Raw genomic sequence first — 22,557 nt, forward strand, 5'->3', positions numbered from 1 at the left:
ACATGACTGAAGGAAAAAACTCTTCACTGATTTTTTGTTAATGTGACTTACTTGGAAACAATAACGTTTCCAAAACATCACCTGTATGCAGAGGTCATGGTGGTGGCCCTTTCAGTACTGCTTTTTTCATCAATTTTGCACCTGAAAGAGAGCTTTTAGAGGAATCCACTTGTGAGATTTAGAAGCAAAAGCTCAGAAGACAGATATATTTGGTCAAGTTACGAAATGGACACAAACATGAGTAATGTCTACAACAAGTACCACGATTCTCTAAATAATTCCATTAGAGCTATAATTGAATTACTTTAAAATTTTGTGTGCAGACGTGTGGTGGACTCTGATCTGCTGCTTGTCCAATTTTGACTTAAACAGGCGAAAGACTTTAGTACAGGGCTGATCAGTGCCTAGATCCCCAAACAAAGTGCGGTTCTAGCTCAGTGAATTTCAAGTTAAGGAACCATGTTGCTGTACTCTGTGATGTGCCTGAAATTACTTTCCCGTGTGTTCTGTGTTTTTCTCTCGACTGAGCCCGTCACATTGTGGAGGTCAGGACGGAGAGAGTTGTGAAATGTATCTTCAAGAAAAATCATCCTGTGTTTGCTTGGGTCACATCTTTATTACCACCAATTGTAACAGTACAGTGTACAGTTCAGGCTTTGCTGCTTGATACCTTACATCCAGTGGTTGCCAGCACTTGGCTGGAATCTTAGACTGTTACACGTATCAGTGAATGTTCAGTAGCACGAGTGAATTTTCAGTAACTCCTCATATTTTCATGAAAATGCCAACTTAAAAAGCAGCATGATTAATGTATTTAGTCAAGCTAAATCACGGTGCTGCAGATTTCTTTTTTTAATTTGTGACTGCCAGTAGTTTTTCTAGCATATGTAATGCATAAACCAAATGCTTGTCCACTTAGTTGGCAGTACTTGGTGTTTTGTTTTTAGTGCCGTACTTTGTGAGTGCTGTATATGTGTGCACATCTGACTTCATGTGTGTTTCCATGCTGACAGGACTACAATCTGGGTGATGACACTGTGCTGGATAACATCAATTTAGCAGAGCCAGATCAGTACGAGCTGCCTGACCTCAGCGCCGAGGAGCAGGCCGTTGTCCTGGGCATCTGGTAAGTCTGCTGCTTCAGAGCTCTCCACTGGTACTGACACCCTCTGCTCATGTAAACACACTGCTTGTATATTGTGCTAATTTGCAGCGATCTGAACTTCAGGAGAAACTTGGATGGTTGTCGAAAAACTCAAGCGTTTATCTGTCATATGCTGCATCCAAAGCCCAAGGACTGAAATAATTTCCCACCATCCTGCACATTAATTTTGAGCTAACGACCCTCTCAGTTCAGCTTAGTCGGCCTGAGCATGAATATATTCCATATTCATAGCTTATATTGCCTGATGTGTCACTCTGACTTTCCAAACAACTTGGAAAAGAGTGGCTACCATCAAAGCTTTTTGCATAGTCATGGTACATATTTATTCAGTGGATAATTATTTGGACTAACTCAATAGACTTGTTGTTGGTCTGGTGTAGTTTTCCTCTTTATTTCTCTCAGATAAAGTTTTAGATTTTTTTTTTATGAGCTCAGTCTCAGAACTTATCTAAGCACCCCTCAGACTAAAGACAATGTGTCCCAGAATCAGTAGTACACTGCAGTGGGTAGCTGAAGTTAGTGATACATCATGTTAAAATGTGTCACTTGTGTTTTTGTGAGCACTTGTGAGTGCGCAGTTATTGCTTTATCATTTCATAAGGTGTGTCTTTTAGTAAGTCAAGTCGAAGGCACTTATCAGCACTTCTTTTTCTCCTCCTCATGCTTTCTGGAGACCTCATTCCTTTCTTTGTGACCCATGATTTCTCCTGGATTCACGGCTCAGTGCCTGTAAATTGTGAGCTTGTTTGTACCGGTGGTTTCATCGAGGCAAAAGGGTGAATAGAAGACACCCGTGTAATATAAAACCAGTTAGCTTCACAGTGAGTCAGTGATTAATTCCCATGCTGCTGCTGGGACTGGACGGGTCAAGTGAAGGTCAATGGAGCAGTCAGTGAGATTGCTAGGAGATGATTGATGAGCAGCAGGTCTGTTTAAATTACAGGTAGATCTGTGCACCTGCATGCTGCTCCAAGACAATGTCAGAAGAGTATCTTGTACCTCTGGAGTCTTCCAAAGAGTGAGCACACCATGTTTATGCTGAATTTAAACAAGCAATTGGGAGCATATTTCAATGTAACAGTGATGACTGAACTGTGTATGCTGTAGACACAGTGTTGGTGTGATTGGGTGACATTCGGGGAAAAGTAAGCGGTCAGTTTGACCAGACATGCGGTGCTTTGAAAAATTTTAATTGCCTCTTCATTGTCAGTGCTGCTTGTATTAATGAGAGCACATCCCAGGATGTGATTACCTTTTATTAATTTTTAGCCAAGGGCTTAAAAAGTTGAAGAGTCCCTGGTCAGGAGGATCAGAGATTTGAGTTCTCCATGGTCCTTTTAACTCTGGGAATGTGACCTTGTCTGGTTTCTTTTTTCTCCCTCTGTGAATACACTGAGCTCTTGGCACCTCTTACATGTACCTTTTCAGCAAGGCACTTTTAAAAGCTTAGAATGGATTTTGTACTTGACATGAAATAAAGGGGTCTTAAACTGGCCGTCTTTATTTAATAATCCAATGAGACATCTCAAAAATCACCCAACAAAAACAGTTTTGTTAGAACGTTCCTATTTGACCTTGGAAACAGTTTAACAACACAGTCTTAGTTTGAGGTTTACTAAATGGTCCAGAACTTTCAACTGTGTCATATGGTTTTCATCAGTAGATGAAGTTTTTTCATTTGCCATGGAACTAGATCGATAGTTCTTAGATGTGTTGAGCTTGAAGTTTCAACGTGACCTTGGAGCTTTTAGTGGGTCACTCCAGTGAAGAAGACACTATGATGATTTGAAAGCTCAGTAATTAGTAACTGTAAGTGGGCCTTGAGCTTAACTTTCTAATCCAAGAATATAGTAAACCTGCTCAAAAGTATGCTAGGTTTGGACAGCTATGCAAACTCCGAGTTGCTACAACAGTTGAAAGCTTTTCTCTTTGTGTCAGTTTTGTCTTTTTGTGGTCACTTTTCAATGCTTTATGATTATTTTACACTTCTTAATAGTTGTTTTGCATGGACTTGTAGTCATTTAGCACCCCTTTGTGGTTGCCCTTTTTTATTCTGTACATTGTTTGCATCTCTTTGTATTTGTTTTGCGATCCCTTGCAGTCGTCCTCTAGTACTAGTCACTGTCTCATTGTGTGTTTTTTCCCCCCCCAGTATCCCAGTGGCTCTAATGATTGGATTTATAAGCTGTTCAACAGGAACAAAAAACAGTGTGTAATTGTGAACAAAAGTTCACTAAGCTTTCCTGTCAGCACCTACACTTACACTTAACAAGTTATTTTTACAATAGATCAAAACATGTTGCTTTTAACAATTCCATAAACTGTTTTGCAGGGTTCATTTTGTTGATGATGTGGATGATGGCTATACTGTGTCTTGATCAATGTGGTTTTCTTGCAGCACTAACTTCCAGAAGAATAACCCTGTTCACAAACTAACAGAAGAGGAGCTCCTGGCCTTCACATCTGTAAGTCATTCTTTGTTGTCTTTGTGAGCCGCATTGGAAATTTTGTAATGCTGTTGCTCCAAAACTCAACTTATGAATAGTTGAAACAGGTTATTAGGTGCCTCCAAGTAAAAGTTATACAGCTTAAATTTTAAACATTATATACATCTAAACAATTTATTTATGCACCAAAATATGAAGTTATAGTACAAGCAATGACATTGCTCATACACAGGTTTCTAAATGTTCTGAGGTCTGTGGACTAATTTAAATGTTGGCTGACTAACAGTCACATTTGACTAACACTAGTGTGTGATGGGGTATCTTCTGTAACTGAGTTGGCTGTTTGTCACTGTTACTTCAGTTTGTTCTTGCAGTCTTCCTACACAGTTGTCAGGAATCTTATTTCTGAAGTTGTTGAGAATTTTACTAAACATATTTGTAATCATTTGCAAGCAACACATTTCCTTGACTTGAACCAGTAATGACTCGAATACTGAAGTCTGCCTTTTGTAGTGTTGCACCAGAAAAGTGAAGTGGACTACAACCGAGCACAAACCACTGTACAGAAGTGATGAAATTACTCTTCTCAAGGAGGCCTGCGAGAAAGCTGAGCACAAGTTGAAGAAAACAAAACCGTAAATCAGTGTTGACAACCCCAAATACCACCTCAATGTTTTTATTAAAGCAACTAGAATTTCCCAACAAGTTTCAAACTGCTTGTCAGGTACCTTTTCAGTGGGAATGAAACGCTGGCTATCAGGAAACACCTGCCTGTTATCACTGGGTTTTGTTTCTACCAATCTCTGCTTCACAGAGAAATAAATGGGCCCTTGAACAATGTGTTCAGAGTGTGTTTGCACTCAGAAATTTCTCAAGCGAAGGAACAGGCAACTCTGGGATATCTGATATAAGGCATCATAACAGTGCCCTAAAGAGGTACTGCGCTTAAAGCCCAAACAAAAGTTAAGTTTTCCTCACTTTGTATGTGTAAATATAAACTGGGAGCATACTAAAGCCTGTTGGCAGAAGGTTTGCAATTTTTAATAGAGGATTAAATGGTTTTGGATATATATGGGAAAAAACCACCTCCGCTTCAAACCTCTGAGTGGACGTTTGTCGTTGTGTTGGTTCCCTGACCGTGAGATCTGGTGTTGTGAGGAGGTACACAGTAAACCTCCATGTTATGCTGCTAGCTGTGTCTCCATAACTTATTTTTAATGTTCATTTTGAAATATCGCATTAGAAAAGGTTATTGGCAATGGCATAATTAACATAAATAAATGAAATGAATAAAAAATTAGCAGCATTTTTTCCCTCAAAAGAGATAACAGACGTAGTGGAAGATACAAACACCTCTGATGACACTAATGGATGACAACCAGTGCATTCTCTTGTACGCCAAAATTAGATCTCCTCTCATCTTGTACAACAATTTCCATGATGTTTCTCTTTGCCCTGACCTGTAGGGGCCCAGAACCACGTACAAGCAAAAAAAAGAATGATGCTGTTGCTCCTGCTGCTCGATGTACCTATGAAACAGAGGAAAGGCTTATGGATCTATGGCAACAACACCTTTGCCTTTCTGATGCATCTTCTAAAGAATACCATGACAGCTGCCAAAAAAAAATAAATGAAAGCTGGTGAAAAATAGTAGCAACTCAGTGACTACTGTCAGTAGCATCAAGCTCAAAAATGATTCATCACAATATCCCCTTAAGGCATCTGATTCTTGACACACAAATAAGCATCTCAAAACTGACTGTGCTTGACTGACAATCTAAAAGGTCCATACTGTAGCAGCCTCAGCACCGCTACCTCAAATACTGAACATTTACGAGAACCCAAAGAGCTGTAAAGTTTGTGTTCCACTTGGAAAGCAACATCTGCTCCAGGTCACCTTGTTCTTGTTGTCATTGATGACAGTTCTTTATGTCCCTCTCTGTATGTTTGGAGTCACTGTCATGCTGCAGAATGAATTGGACATCCTTGACAATATTGTGTGGAAGATAGCATCTTAGTTGCCACTATCTAAAAGAAGTGAACCAGTTGGCAAGTTCGGGTGACATTAAAATAATTGTCAATATCACCCAAAGTGCACTGTGACCAAAGTCTCCGTTCATTAAACACATCTGTAACATTGTATCTTCAGTTGTACTTTAACTTGCATTATGTGTCATAGAGAAGACATTTTTACAGATTTGCGTCCAGTGGTCAGGTTTAGAAGAGATTGGTAGGTCACTTTCCCATTTACTATTAGTTATTAGATGTAAGTTTTTAGAATTTAGAGATGAAAGTCTTAGATTTTTATGATTTCACCTACTAAGTTGAAAGGTTGTTTGAGTTAGTGGATTATTGTTCATGTTTAAAAATGAATTGAAGTTGTTGGTACTGACAGAATTCTGTAATTCAGAAAAGGGAATTGTTGTTTTGAATGTTTTTTTGGGATAGATGGTAAAGATAAAGGAATCCTTTATGTTGCTATGTACCATCTGCATGGAGACTATTTTTTCATTTTAAACGAGCGCTTTGAATTCCATTTGATGTTATTTTGTTGTTTTGCTACAGCAAGTTATTCAAATAAGGATGGTGATGGTCGACATCCTTGTTTAGTGAAGTGTGAAACTCAGTGAGGTAAAACCACTTTGGATAATATATTGTGACTGTAGTTGAAGTGTAGTTTTGAGTTGTGTTGGTGATGACAGGTTATTTAGGTTGAAGAATCTCACCTGTTTGGTCTTGGTGAATTAAAATTGAATCCTATAGAAATGTTTGTTATTTAAAATTCTCTTGATTGTTGTAATAAAAGCGTGCGCGCATGCTTTTATTAGTTTAATATGATTACGCATAAATTGATTTATGTCGACTAGGAATGCAATTTTTTAATAATTTTCTCTACTGACAGTCAACCACATTATTAACTTAAAAAACTTTGTGAGAATATTTAGGAACGTTGTCCTCAGTAACTAAGGCTCATCGTTAACATGTGAGCTCTGGCCCAAAGCCATTGACCACCACAGAAGTCTGTCATGGTGGCCCAGTGTTTGCTTAACCGCCACCATACTCTCTGCTTGTCAACATAAAACAAGCGCCCGTCTCTTTTGGCGGCTACAGTATTAACCATGCCACCAAGCTGCAGACCTCATTTCAATAAAGTCTAAGGGGCAAGCAGCTAGTCTACAATACATTTTCTGACATGCTTGTTCTTTGCTTCTTCCTTAACAGTTAATATATTTACATACACTTTTAATCATTTAAATTATTATTGGTAGCCCTGCAACAATAGACTGGCGACCTGTCCAGGTTGTGCCCTGCCTTCACCCTAAGTCAGCTGGGAAAGGCTATTTATATAGTGCTATTTATACCTATACAGTAGTCTGCTCAAAATGGCCTGTGTTGCACCAGTCACATTACAGTGCCAACATTGTCATCTGGTCCCAAAAAGTCAGACCCATGCAATAACATCAGTGTAATTGTAACACTGTAATGGCACAAATTTAAATGCAAGTTACCATAATTTTCAGACTGTTGAGTGCACCTAAATGTAAGCTGCACCCACGAACTTTAAAAAGAAAAGAAAATTTGTAAATATATAGGCCGCATTTGTCTATAAGCTACAGGTGTCCACCTTGTAACATGAGATATTTTTTAACTTTTAATTAAATATGTACCGGTAACATACACAAACATGTACCATAAATGCTTTTTTCCAAACAGTGCCTGTAACATGGCTGGTTAAAAAAATAAAAAATACAGTAGCTTACTAGGAAAAGTCAGTGATCGCTATCTTCATCTTCTTCCTGTTCACTAAAAGCACTAAAGTCGTCTTCTTCAGTGTTGGAATTGAACAACCTAAGAATTACTTCGTCACACACTTCCTCAGTCTCTCGTTCGTTGTTGCTCTCAGTGTCACTTTCGTGTCGAGGCAAATTCGTAAATACCGTAAAAATCCATAAATTAGCTGCATCATTGTTTAGGCCGCAGTGCTCAAAGCGTGTGAAAAAAGTAGCGGCTTATAGTCCGGAAATGACGGTACTTCAATTCTTTTGGGTGACTGTCATATGCTTACAAAACAAACACCAAATATCTTTGTATGTAATGATTTCAGAACAAAAATGGATTTAAATTTAGAAGGAGATACACCTTTTGTGCCCTGTGAGTTTTTCCATGTGTATTAACCTTTGTCTGCTTTAACAGGCTTTAAAACAGCAGCGTTATTGCAGCAGCTGTTAGATGTAAATTAAAGGGGATCAGTGTGATCACGCTCAGTCACAGGTGAGAGTGAGGACACCTCATTGCGATGAAAGCACCTCCTGATCCCCACTCTCATTATCCCATATACTACACAAGAGAGCAGGGCTGAGTACAGTCTGTCACAGATGTTCTTTCCCATCATTGCAACTTTGAAACCTTAGCCAAAAATTGCTGAGCATTGTAAGACAAGCCAGACTGTTTTTCTCAAAAGCCATGAACTTGTTTTGAGACGCTCCCTGCTCTGGAGACGTCATAGTGCGGTAACAGGATAGCTTACTTGGCCGATCCAGCAACTGTGGTCTGAAAGCATTGTTAAGTCCATTCAGGTTGATGAGAACGCTTGGCAGAAGAAATTTAACAGGGCAGGAAATTAAAAGAAAAAAAAACAGGGATTCTCGTGAGGTTAACCCCGGGGCTGGTACTGCCTTGTGCCAAAACATTTTGCTTGCTAGTTCCTGTCAGAACTCTGACTGCAGCATTTTTGATCAGTTGGAGTTTATTTCAGAGTTATTAGAACATTCTGATTAGATAGATAAGGGCTGCAAGGTGGCTCGGTGGTTAGCACCGTCGTCTCACAGCTGGAAAGTCGCTGGTTCACGTCCCGGTGAGGACACCCGGGATCTTTCTGCGTGGAGTTTGCATGGAGTTCTCCCCGTGCAGCATGGGTTCTCTCCGGGTTCTCCGGCTTCCTCCCTCAGTCCAAAAACATGCTGAGGTTAATTGGTGATTCTAAATTGTCTGTAACTGGCGTCCAGGGTGTCCCCTGCCTTCACCCTAAGTCACCTGGGATAGACTCCAGCCCCCTGCGACCCTAGTGAGGATTAAACGGTGTACAGACAATGGATGATAAGATAGATAAGGGATTACAATAGTCTAGCCTAGAGGTAACAAACTCATGTTCCTGATTTTGCACAAGTGAAAACAGTCTGTCCTCTAGAGACTTGATTTATGTGAGTTAAATGACATATCCTGGTCAAAAGTGGCGCCAAGATTCCTCACAGTAGTGCTGGAGGCCAAGATGATGCACATGCAGTCTAACTATATGCTCAGATACTGCATTTCTGAGGTGTTTAGGGCCAAACACTGTAGCTTTAGTATTTATAGTATTTGTTTTTGTCTGAATGCCATTCTCATTTTTATTATTTTAACTCCCTTCAACTTTTCTGTTCTTGTCAATGCTGCGACATGTAAACCTTCCTGCCCATCTGTTCAAATTGAAGTATTTCCAGTTGTTTCTTCTTTCTTTTACTCCCGATCAGTGATACCTATAGTGGCAGCAGAAAAACTTCAGAGTAATATCTCTAATATAAGCATGCCTTTAAGGTGAATGAAATCCAGTATTTTAGAGTTTGAGTGGTTCCACTTTTGCTGCCTCACCTTGTTATTTGACCTGGTTATTTTTGATATAGTATGGAGAGCGTCCAGTTTTTGTCTTCCTCTAAGGCCTTCACAAATTTGTTCCGCTGTGACTAAGCAGTGTCTGTTTGGTTAACTTGAAATGACACTCTACTAGCTCAGGGGAAAATACAAACTTTTCTTTTATTCTGTTTCTGGATGCATTTTTTGCCAATTCAAAGCTCTCACCGCTGCATTTACATCTCAGGAGTAACGAGAAAAAAGTGGCTGCATTCAATCAGTCAAAAGAATTATTCAGAACAAGCTTCATCCTGACAATGATGTAAGCCCTAGTCTGACTGAATGGACCCTCTTCAGCTCGTATTACAAAGCTTAAAATGGATGAAATCAATGAGCCTTTTGTCCCACGAGCACTATGTTACTTATCCTTTATTGAGTCTCATGTTTAACTGCATTGCACGGCCTGTTTTTTCAGATGAAGACAAATGCTAGTGCTGCTGTGGAAAAATAGCTGACATTCAGAATTCACTGGGGATATTGATAATTGTTTTGTTTTTCTTTCCTTTTTATGTTTACTGGGATTGTAGAGAAGGGAACATGGTGGGATCTGTAAATAATATCTAATAGGACTTGTGGTTAAGGTTATCTCCAGGAGACAGCTTTCCTTGCAGGGTGTTCAGCTCTCCCGTGTTAACAGAACAACAAATACATGCTGTTTTACTTCAGTTTTCAAGTATTGTTGAAGTTGTTAGAGGCTGTTCTGTCTCCTCTCATTCCAGAAGCAATGTATTGGGTTTAAATTGCTGATTTAGTCAGTGTTTAGCCGTGTTGGCAGCATGGCGTTAGGGATGGAATTGTCAGTCCCTGCACTACTTTGCTTCAGACTGAGATATCAACTGTCTGATGTATTGGCATCACACATTAACTGTCACCAGAGCATGTTTCCTCATGACTGACGATCCCCTGGATTTTCTCTCAGTACCACCATCAGGTTGAGGTTTTATGTGTTTTTGGGAGAACTGTGGCAGAAATGTGGCATTTACTGTTAAAACCACATGTATAGACAGTACTCTTACTGAAACTGTTATGATTCTGTCCACAAGGTTTGACACTCTGTTTCAATCTTTCATTACGCTTTACGCTCAAAATTGTGTTTTTATTCCCTGCCTCTCTCTGGCTATGTGAGGCTGCAAAACAGGACAGTTAGTATGTCCTCACTGCGTTTTTAGGGGACACCTGTAGCCATCATTTCTAGTCTGGTAGTGGTACGCTGAGCTGCTTCTGATCAGTGATGGGTTGTCTGTTCAAGCCCTTCAGAAAAAACAATGCAATGAAGTCCAGATATGTTCCATAAGTTCTGTTCTTATTACAATGGGGTGTGTACAGTCTGCAGTATACGACCCTACACTGCAGTGTGCCGTCTATTACTTTTTACCTTTGTGGGAGGCTCTACATTTTCAGACTTGACTACATTCAACCTCTTGCTCCTAATATCAAGCACTGTCATTTTCTTAAAGACGCACTTCATTTTAAATACTTTCTCTTGTGTAGTTTTAAAGATGACAGGAATAAAAGACTGAAATTGATTGACAAAAAACAAACAAAAATGGTTTTGTCCTGCAGGAAGGCCTCGTCAGTTGTACTGCTGTTTGCTGCAGTTGTATCTTTCGTTCTGCTGGAGATAATATTTTGTACATCTCACACCTGACTGCTCCCACTCTGTTTGCTAAACACAAGTCATGAAATTAAAGACGGAGGTGGAAGAGAGTGAGAGGAAATGAAGACACTCATTTAGGATGAGATACTGGGTCACTGCAGGCTCTCCTCTGAAGCTACAACTTACACTGGTATTACTATGGAAACAATGATCAATTGTGCTGCTCAGTCTGAAAGTCAACATTTTAGAACTTGCAGACGTGGATTTGTTTGTGTCTGTGTGCTTGTCTGATGTTTATAGGAAACTTTTAAATACACTAGACACTTAGTAAAACATTTGAGACTACCAATGTGCAGCACAGCATACCCACATCCAGATCTTAAAGTCCTCACAAGGAACAAGTTCAACATGTGAGTATGTTGCTCCTCTGTTCGTAGAGATTGACGACAACATGACCTGTTTGTTTCAGACATCATGTGAGTTACGTATTCAGTGCCTACTCATCGGCACTGACAAACAGACCTTAGATAATACTTTAAGTTATCACACGAGTGTTAAGAGTGATGTGGTCAGCAACAAAACCAACATTCAAATCATTTGGCTCCAAAATGAATAATAATTGTGATAGTCCCATAGGAATACCATACTAACTGACATTTGCCTTAAAATGGTATATACAGTTGTGAACAAAAATCTACACACACTTGTAAAGACCATGTATATCATGACAGTTTTGAGATTCCTCCTCGAACTCTGAGTTTTTTGGAATAATTGAAACACATGCATCTTTGTCACAAAAAAAAAACAGTCATGCGTTTTGGTTGTTTCATAGAATTATCACAGGTCTTCTGTAAAATATGAAAAACCTGCTGGGTCAAAAATATATATTCAGAAATGCTGATATTAGGTTAAACTTCCCTTGGCCATTTCCACTTCTACGAAGCCCTCTTGGTATCTGTCCACAAGCTTCTGGTTGTATCTGTACCTTCTCTTGACAGAATATTAGACCACCCTTACCAAATATGCTGTTGGTCCTTTACGTGCCACTCAAACAGCTCTGCATGGACTCCACACACCTCTGAAGATCCCACGTTGTGTCTCGTACCAAGATATTAGCAGCAGATCCTTTAAGTCCTGTCAATTGTGAGTTGAACTTGGATCAGAATTGTTCGTGCACATCTGTCAGCACCCTGTTGCCAGTTAATTGTTTGTCCCCCCTGGGAGGAAGGTACTCACCACAGCTGGCTGGGAGCCCCACAAGCCTTGTTATTTCTAGGTTGCTCCAACCCAGTCATCTGGTCATAATAATTTAATCCTTGTCAGAGTTGTTCAGGTCCTTACACCTGCCCATTTCTCCTGCATGTGACACATGGACTGCAAGAACCAACTGTTCCCTTAATGTCTAATATAGTTCTTGACATGCACTGTTATCACAAGAGAATCAGTGTTTTTATCTGTTAGTGCCCAAATTGTTAGGCTCATCTGTGTGTAAGGCTTTCTGGTGTGCAAAAACCCTTTTGAAAAATAGTGCAGTTTAAAAAGAGTGATTGTTGCAGGTAACCTCAACTGTTACATTGCTTCGTAAACATGAACATCCATCCATTATCTATACACCGCGTTATTTAGAATCACCAATTAACCTCAGCATGTTTTTGGACCGTGTGAGGAAGCGGGAGAACCCAGAGAGAACAGGGAGAACATGCAAACTCCACAGAGAAAGATGTAAACCCAGGATGCTGGAGCTGTGAGGTAACAGTGCTAAGCACTGCTAGACCATGTCGCCCTGAACCTATACCTCATTTTAATTAACATCCCTACTTAATGTCCCGAATTCTAATCGCACCTTCATCTTACGTACTTCTCTAATTAGCTGTGTTGTAGCTTATTGTGCAATTCAGTAATAATTTGTGCTCATCGCTTTCTTGGAAGTTGGACTCTGTTATCATCCATCCAGCCATCTGTGAGCTCAGTTTGAACAATAAGCTGGCAGCATATGCTGCACTGGCACTGCAGTGGATGGAAGGCTGCTGCAGCCAGCGGCTTGCTCTGTGAGCAGGCATCTTCCCAGCCTACATGTAGATCCAGGAATCTGCAGGCTGGTTAGATGGTTGTCACATATCTGGCTGTCTTCGTCGATACCTTGCTTGCGTCAGCTTCCTGGAGGACCATCTGGAGGTAGTTCTGATGTGTCAGTTATTACCTGAGCTTTCTGTGAAGGCTTCTCACCCACATACAGCAGCAACCATGGATTTCAGTTTAACAAGGAAGTGATCACGTCATCCTGAAATATATGTATGAAAATAAATCAGGTTGTATCATCTCAGCAGGGAAGAGTAGACTGCAGAAACACTGTAGATACTCTCCATATCTCATTATAGGAAGGAACTGAAGAGAGTTTTGCAGAGTGCAGAGGGGTTGGGCAGCAGAGACCGAGGGATTGATGAAGCACATCAATACACCACCAGCTGCTGATCAAACAAAGAGGATTTAGGGATCTGACTTGTGTCCAGGTCCCACTTCAGGATCATTATATCCATATCCCTCTCAGCTCTGCAAACATGTATCTTCACAGGTCTTATCTGTCTGATTGTCTGTCTGATCCCTCTCCGCTGCGTGGTTGACTCATAAATCAGGGCTCAGCTGAAGAAACACGTCCATTTTGAAAGAGAAATATTGATTTTAAAAATTCGGGTCAGAGAGCAATATACTTGGCTAAGAAGGGTTGTTTATTCCCCAGCAGCTGTTGTAGCTTCATACCACCAATGTCTGGCCAGTCCAGCTCACTGGTGCTTTCTTTAGTGATGCATTATTCACAGATTTGAGTGAGTTTTCTGGTGTAATATAAAGTACATGAATTCAGAACAGTTTTTGTGGAATCATATTGGCCTCAAATTTGTATGGGTGTTATATTACTTTGTATGTATACACTGCAAATTTTAATCACATAACATTTTACATACTCAAATGAGAGCTGATGTTCAGACACTGACTTATGTGATAGTTATTACCAATTGGTTCCACTTTGCTGTTTTTCAGTCATTGTAAAACCATTACTCACTAGACTGCACGTTTTCCTGCATATATTTTAAATTACAAGCCAAAAGGAAGATTGTGTCATAAAGTTCAAAGTCAGTAGCATTATTCAGTGAAAATCTTTTTTCTGTTATACAATTAATATACAAAACTTTATACAGTCCCAGTTAAAGAAAGTGATGAGTAGGATAGAAACGCTTGTTGTAAGGCTGAGCTATGTGGCAATGCACGACAAACAGATAAGGAAGCATTCCAAGGCTCCGTTTTATGTTTATTTTTTTCTATTATTGAAAACGACATTGGGAGGGGCATGCCTGGAAGGTGGCGCAGTGGTTAACTGTTGTCTCGCAGCAAGAAGGTTGCCGGCTTGCGTCCCAGTGAGGACACCCGGGATCTTTCTGCGTGGAGTTTCCATGTTCTCCCCGTGCAGCGTGGGTTCTCTCCGGGTTCTCCGGCTTCCTCCCACAGTCCAAAAACACGTTGAGGTTAATTGGTGATTCTAAATTGTCCGTAGGTGTCAATGTGAGTGTGCTTGGTTGTCTGTCTCTAAGTGTAGCCCTGTGATAGACTGGTGACCTGTCCAGGGTGTCCCCTGCCTTCACCCTAAGTCAGCTGGGATAGACTCCAGCCCACCGCGACCCTAGTGAGGATTAAACGGTGTATAGATAATGAATGGATGGATGCCTGCAGCTAAAGTACATATTTTACAGATGACACAATGGTTTACTCAGAGGCATCTTCTCTGAGCTCAGCTGCCAATCAGCTTCAGACCTTTCAACTGCTGAACACCTCATTACATGACCGAAAGTTGGTTCTGAATGCTGAGAAAATCTAATTCACCGTCTTTTCCAGAGCTCACTCCCAGATCATACAGTACATAATGCAGCATTCATTTTTTGGATGGGGACTTAATCAGCACGTATCTTTCTAATAGTACTTAGGTATCTAGTTGAATAATAGGCTCTCTTTTAGAGTGCATATTCAGCACTTAGTGAAGAATAATAAGTTTAGGCTGTGTTTTAATACTAAAATGAGGCCTCTTTTAATTTAGCATTTAGGGAGATCACTTTTGTATACAGGCAGCACGAAACAACACATTTCTTAAATTATGCCGTTAATATACTGCATTTTTGCTGAGATAACTGATTGCTTGAAGCTTTTCATGACTGTCATTTTCCAAAGTACTCATTCTAATACAACAGATCATAGTATAATAAGAAGGGAGTTTTATCTCTGGGTTCAGTAACACCACCATCAAAAACCTCCTCTAGCTTCTTATTGCTTTTGAAAAGCGATCATTGCTCAGTTGTTTTGACAGTTGCATGACAAATGCTTAGCATGCCTTATCGTTGGATTTTAATTGCTCAGTGATTGATGCTAGTAGAGGAATAACTGTGTAATTAGTACAATTTACTGTTGTGGTAATGACTCCAGCAAGACTTGCTAAGCATCCACAGACATCATTAGTGTTTGTTCATCTCACCTACAACCATGTATCACTTTGTGTATTCCCATCGACATCAATACAATGTGTGCAGAAAATCATTGTTGTGTAACTTATTCTGATTAAAGCTGAGCCAAGACCCAAGTTCAGATAAGAAGCTACAGTCATCTTCCCTGATGTCTACCTGCCAGTAAATCTGCTGGATATCCTTCCCCCTGTTCCCTTTAATCAGCTCATCTAAAGCTAAACCACTAAGCTGTGCCAGCTATTATACAGCAGATTATCACCACAGCACACAGATAAAGACTTTCAGGCTGTAATAGGTTTTAATAATTAGGTGTTCTCACTGAAGCTTGCTGGTTGATTTCTCACTACAGCGCACAGCAGACAGCTGGGCCTTGTGTTACTCTGGCTGCAGGGAAGATGAGGAGAAGCAAGGTTAGGTCTTATGTTTGGGTGCAGACAGTATTCCACCAGGTTTTGTGCAACCAATATTTCTACTGGATCTTGTTACATCTTGTTTTCTGTTATATTTATGTAGAGATGACAGATTAATTTAGAGGAATACCTCCGGAAGTTTAGATTTTTAGGTTAGTAGTCATGATGCTGTCTTAGATTTAAGAGTGTGTTACTTGACAGTTAACCCAGTGTCAACACTTGTCGTGGGTGAAGTTTTTATGTGGAAATGATCATGCCTGAAGCTATGCAGATGTGGACTCTGAGGGTACATACTGGTATTGTTGGTGCTCATGTAGAATTCATCACAGCATGCCTTTTAAGAGCCTTTATAGTGTACATATATATGGCATTATGGAATAGGAAAGAAAGGTAGCAACTCTCTTGTGATGCTCAAAATCTCTCTTCAGATGGGAGTAACATTAAAGTCCTCTGGTATAGTCTGTAAGGGACAATTCAACATGTGACTATAAAGCTGCTTAAAAATCCTTACATTGCTTTAAGTTCATATAGTGTCTGCAGTGATAGTTGTCTCTTTGTCCATTACAAATAAGAACTACTAGGAGCTAATTCAGCCATTCACTTGACACCAATTTGACAACAAGATATAGGTACAAATTATGCTCAAGGAGAATAGCACCAATATGACTCACATACCCTCTGGGCTCGATTTTAATCACTGACCAGAACATGTAAGAAAATCACTCCCCCTCTCCCTAGAGAAATAAATTCCATCTGAATGGGGTTTTAGATGGCACCTTTGGATATAGACTGAATAATTATACAGCAGCTTTTACAATATTGATTTAATTACCTTTAACTGCAGAAGACCATTTTTTCTTTCCTTTTTCTAACTAGGGACCGTTTTTTATTCTTAATTATCTCTGTCAGTTGTTGCAAAGTCAAACCTTCCTGCATTTTTTATTCTTTGTCCCTCTCATGTCATTCTGCAGTGTATTCTGTCTCAGCCCAAGTTCTGGGCTGTGGAGGTCACAGCTCTTTGCCTCCGGACCAGACTGGAAAAATCAAGAACCCGATGCGTGGAGAGAGCCATGATGCAAACCCAGGTAAACAGATATTCAACTGAACTTAGTCTCTACTCAGGGAAAACCAGAGATACACAGAGTACACATAATGCTATGATCTCCATAGGCATACCTAATAAAGAAAGTTTTTGTGAAATTTGTGAACAGTTTTATTCAACATAAAACATTGGTTGGGCATCTGTATATTCATTCACGGGTGTTATCCAGTGAGTCAGTCATGTGGCAGCAGAATAGCTTAAAATACTGCAAACACAGGTCAGGAGCTTCAGTGTTCACATTAAACTTCAGAATGAAGAAGAATGAACCTTGATCTCAGTGAGTTTGACCAGAGAAAGATTGTTTGTGACAGACAGGATGGTTTAAGTGTTTCTGAAGCTGCTAATCTCCTGGATTTTTACCACAACAGTCTCAAAAATTTACTCAGACTGGTGAAGAACAAAACCCACTGAGTGAGCAGCAGGTCTGGATAGAAAAAAACGTGTAGATGAGAGAGGTCAGAGGAGAGCTGCCAGATTGGTTGGATCTGACAGAAAGATTATAGTAACTCAGATAACCACTCTTATGCTCAGCAGAAAAGCAACTCAGAATGAACAGATCTAACCTGTAGGTGGATTGACTTCAACCACCTTAAGAGTACATCACGATAGGACCAGGCGGGGGTGGCACAAGCCATCTCACCGATTTGAAACTTGGCCAGTTTGAAGGGGTCCACCCAAAACTACTTCAGTCTAAGTTTAAGGAAATTTGATCAAAACTGGGGGGAGTTGGTCACCCCCTTGTTCTTGTTTTTTTTTTTTTTAACACAAATGACCAAAAATTGCCTAAAAAATTGTTCAAAAGTATGAAGCTCTACTGCTGTAAGAATTCAACCAAATCGTTTCATATTGTCACTGAATGTTATGTAACCTAAGGACAATTTATTGCTTCTAAGTTCCTGTCCTACCACGTCTCAAAGGTGTTCACAACTGCTGATGGGGGAGGTTGCATGTTTTTAAAACTAGTTTCCAACGCCTCTTGCTTTACAACACAGTGCGATATCCTGATGGAAGCAGCTATTACAACACACAAACTGTGATCATAAAAAGATGCACAAGGTCAATAGCAACACTCAGATAGACTTGGCATTCGAACTATGGTTGATATTTAAGGGACAAAGTTTGCCAAACCAACATTCACCCCTGTGTTACAGCACCCATCACAGCCTGGATTGTTGACACAAGGCAGGTTGGCTCTGTCATTTGTCTCCACAGCTGATGCTAAACTCTGAGCCTACCATCTGCAGCCTTAGCAGAAATGCAGATTCGTCAGACCGAGCTATGATTTTCTACCTTCAACTGTCCAGTATTGGGGAGTCTGTGCCCACTGCAGCCTCACATTTCTGCTCCTGGCTGACAGGAGTGGAACTTAAGTCAAAACTACTTCAAAGTCTAAGGAAATTTGGTCAAAAGCGGGAGGAGTTGGTCACCCCCTTGTTTTTTTTTGTTTTTTTTTTAACAAAAATGACCAAAAATTGCCTAAAAAATTGGTCAACAGTATAAAGCTCTACTGCTATAAGAATTCAGCCAAATCTTTTCATATTTTCAGTGAATGTTATCCTACCCAAGGACTGTCAACGTTTCGTTCTCTACGACTAGTTCCTATCACACAAGTCATGTCAGCCAAAACTGCCCCTCTCACCCAATAGTGGAAACTGTTAAAATACCCAAAGTTTTATATACATATATGTATTATATATATATAATATCTCCAATGCCGGAGCATACCGTCTAAAAGGTAGGACTTCATACTAACATTATATGCTAAAAAAATGAGTGTGCAGACTGATATAGAGTGACACCTAAACATTGGCCCTACTGATCTGCACATCGCACTTTCTTGTCCAGAGTCATGTTCTTCTGTTACACTAAATTGATACACATTTCTTCCTTTTATCACCAATGCAAGTAGTTTAAATTGATCCCAGAACACTGCTGGTCACTGCTTTTTTATTTTTCATTTGCTCTCAAATGTTAATCGGATTCCACAGGCGATGTTATCTGCACATCTGTGGATGTTTTAGACTTCACTTTACAGAACAGGTGAGACCATTAACAAAGTTAAAAGAGCTGCAGAGCTCGACTCAGCTCACAGTGCCAGTGAGTTATTGAGTAACCTTGTTCTTTCTTTCAAAACATCCCTGAGCACAAACAAAACCATTAATCCCGCACAGCTCCAAATGTTGTTTTGGATGTTGATCAATAACATCCCTGAAAGAGCGAACACAGACAGCATTATGGGATTATGAAAAAGCCAATGAAGAAGTTATAAGACTCAAACACCTCGCTGGAAGACTACAGTCACTGTATGTGCCTGCACTGAAAGAAATATAACATAGATTGTTTCTGCTTGTTTTCCTCTAACCTGTACCAGCTAGAGGCTGGGTAGTGGAGAGTAAAACTGTAAGCAGTGAATGCAATTTTCTTTGATGTACTTTATGCAGTTGGACCACTTTTTTTTTTTTTTTTTAAGGTTTCAGGCTTATTGAACAAATGAAACACACTCCTTTGTTCTTTTTCAATTCTTTCTATTTCACCATATATATTGTACAACAAAAGGCATCATCAATCAGTACAATACTTTGTAAAGTGTTGTTTGACTGATCTAGACTTTTGATATCGATCCAGTTTGTATGTTTTTATGCTGTGTCAGAATTTAGCAAATTAAGCAAAAATCACTTACTGGATCAACATACTTTGAACTGTATGTTTTTCCTCCTTCACAGTCTTCACCTCTGTGTATTGGCACAATTGAAAGTGCCACATTAGTTTTATATTGTACATATTCCACATATGATACAGTGTGCATTTGTCAGGTTTCCACACTGTGCACAGCCTGCCCTGACTGTGGCAGCGATCTGTGTTATCAGGGTAGAAGGAACCACAAGAGACATGTTGTGCTGGGCTGTCAGGAGGCTCTTTCCTCTTAATCTTTACAGCTGATCATTCTTATCACTGGGGAAAGGATGCAACGCTGCTGTAGGGATGCTGGCAGAAGGAAACTGCATAGAAGCATCTGTTTGTCCCTCCTGGGATTTTATTTTATGCAGAAATATCCCATTTGTATAAAAAAAAATAAAAAATATGCATGTGTCTGTCGAAGGAGGTAATAGCAATTATACGCTGGAAGAATTGTGTTCACTGTTTGCTCTTTCATGTTCAAGATCATCTTTGTCTCCATGAATGGTCCCTGTCATCAGCCATTTAGTACCTAATGACCCCTATAACCCTGTCAATACTCAGAGGCCAGCCGCACCGTATTAGAGTCTGGTGCTGTGCTGGTTGTGAGGACAGTGGCACTGCATCTTCTGTAACTACATCTTCAGTCAATAAAAGTGAGTTTCAAAGTCGTTTTGTTTTGGGTCATGAGGTGACAAACTCTGCAGTTACAGCAGGATGAAATACTGTGCTGTTCTGCAGCACATAGCAAACTGTTTGTACCAGACCAGCTGCAAAGTATCATCTTTGCTTTTCCTTTTTCAGGCGATCGTGGACTACTTTGAAGACAAGAGCTGTCCAGTAACGGAGCGCCTCAAGGTCTTCTACTGCTGCCAAGCCCCACCCAGATGGACTGTCCAGGTATCATTTGTTTTCAAAATCACACCCCACATTGAAAGCTTTTTCATTTTAAGAACGCAAAAGAAAATACCCACAATAACGAGCACATAATCCTCTGTCAAACTGGATTTGTTGAATGTGGTGGGATGAATTGTTCAAGAGGGGGATAATGTGGCTTTCAGTATGGCATATTGCTGCTAACACGCTGATGTTTTGCAGGTTGGCACCATGTTCACCATCTTAGTCCAGCTTTTTAGTATACCTTTGCTAACTAGCATTAAAGACACAAATAATATATCTCCATCCATCATCTATGCACCACTTTATCCTCTGTAGGGTTCCGGGGGGACAGAGTCTATCCCAGGTGACTCAAGATGATGTCAGGGTTCATCTGGACAGGTCACCAGTCTATCACAGGGCTACACAGAGAGACAGACAAGCACACTCACATTCACCCCTACGGACAATTTAGAATCACCAGTTAACCTCAGGATATTTTTTTGACTGTGGGAGGAAGCCAGAGAACCAGTGAGAATCCACGCTGCACAGCGAGAACATGCAAACTCCACACAAAAAGACCCCAGGCCCATATTCTAGCAGTGAGGAGACAGAGCTAACCACTACTGCTCCACATATACACACCCTTGTCTGATGTCAATGCCATTTTTTTTTTTAACATAAGCAAAGTATTGGACGAATTGTACTTATGACCTGATGATGGCACGAGATGAGAAGTTGTTGTAATGTACCAAAGTTCTTATGATGAATTCAATAGGAAGATGAATGGGGTACTAAATTTCATTGCGATCTATCCACTACTGTTTAGTGTAGTTTTCATGCTTGACTGAATTGAAAAAGTTGGCAAAGAGAAAGGCAAAGTGCTACAAAATTTAATGGAAACAGACTTTGAGAATATATAAAAGTATATGACGCATGTGACTTAAGCGTCCACTGAAGTTTTGGCTTCACTGCAGAGACCAAACAAAGGAGCAGATAAAAACGCAAGATCTGTGTGGGACAATGAGGAAACTGCACCTTTCTCATCTTAATACATGAAACTAGCAATTGTGTTTTCTACTTTCTTTCCTTTGTTTGTGGTTTGGGTGGTGCCCTTTGCAGTATGTTGTCTTGTTTTTCTTCTGCTGTGGTTTACTGGAGAATCAGCACCACCAGCTGTTCATCAACAAACCAACTACTAACATCTGTTTGAGGGAAACTTGATACAAACATTAATTCACAATTTTTCAAATGTGGTTAAACTTTACTCTACGTTTGATGAAACTACTTAATTTCACCCTCATGGTAGCACTAGAAGAAGAGGATAGCAAAACTATTTGCAGTCATACTCTGGAAACTACAAATATTTCAGCCAGGTTTGTAGCAACAACAGATTTTGGATGAATTGCCATGAGTAGAATTGCAGCTTCAATGCAGACAGTCTGTCATGAAAACAATAGAGTTTGTGAGAAAATTTGAATGGCAGTTAAATGTTTATGACAATCCATCTATTTCCATAGTTTCTTCTAAGTCAAAGGAGATCTCTGATTAAAACTGACATTTGTTGAGTCCTGCTGCTAGTGAAGCATATAATAATTTGAAAACAACCGTAGTGTAACTGTCACTGAGCTCTTAAAATAGCTCCATGCATGCAAAAACTACAACTGCTCATCTGTCCATCCAGCACTGGTCCAAATCAAGATATCCTCACAATTACTGAACTTAGTGTTGTAATTTTTTACATTTTGAATTTTAAAGTCTTCCACCCTCTCCTGGTATGTCATGCAAACAGCTACAATATCACAATGACAGAGTATCACTATGCGTTTGTATTATGGGTAAAATGAACATTGCAGGGTTAAGGTTAGTGACCAATAGACTTGTTTTCTGTACGTATTAATTTCTCTTCTCTGCAGGTGTTTAGACATGACAGCTATTTGGCAGGTCATAGCTAGCTCATTAACATAGCTACCGTGTTTTTGGGTTATTGAGAAATGTAAAGAATGAAGCCCACTGTGTGATAATATTATTTTACACTGCTGTTAGAGCTCTGCCACTGTTTATCTGCATTTGTAATGGAGCTGCAGCTCAACTGTGGAGTCTCAGCAGATC

At 39.9% G+C, this 22,557-nt stretch overlaps 1 protein-coding gene across 4 annotated transcripts in view; it reads left to right on the forward strand.

Annotated features, from left to right (window-relative positions):
- ttc27 (tetratricopeptide repeat domain 27) overlaps positions 1-22,557 on the forward strand; it is a 115,824-nt gene that overhangs the window by 46,726 nt on the left and 46,541 nt on the right. For all 4 annotated transcript variants that reach the window (XM_008306832.1, XM_008306830.1, XM_008306833.1 and 1 more), the window contains exons 8-11: positions 1,014-1,126; positions 3,564-3,630; positions 16,763-16,876; positions 20,374-20,469. In XM_008306832.1, coding sequence (XP_008305054.1) covers positions 1,014-1,126; positions 3,564-3,630; positions 16,763-16,876; positions 20,374-20,469 — 390 coding nt within the window. The remainder of the gene's footprint in view (positions 1-1,013; positions 1,127-3,563; positions 3,631-16,762; positions 16,877-20,373; positions 20,470-22,557) is intronic.

This window comes from Stegastes partitus, unplaced genomic scaffold (assembly GCF_000690725.1).
Source record: "Stegastes partitus isolate 25-593 unplaced genomic scaffold, Stegastes_partitus-1.0.2 Scaffold47, whole genome shotgun sequence".
Classification (NCBI taxonomy): domain Eukaryota; kingdom Metazoa; phylum Chordata; class Actinopteri; family Pomacentridae; genus Stegastes; species Stegastes partitus.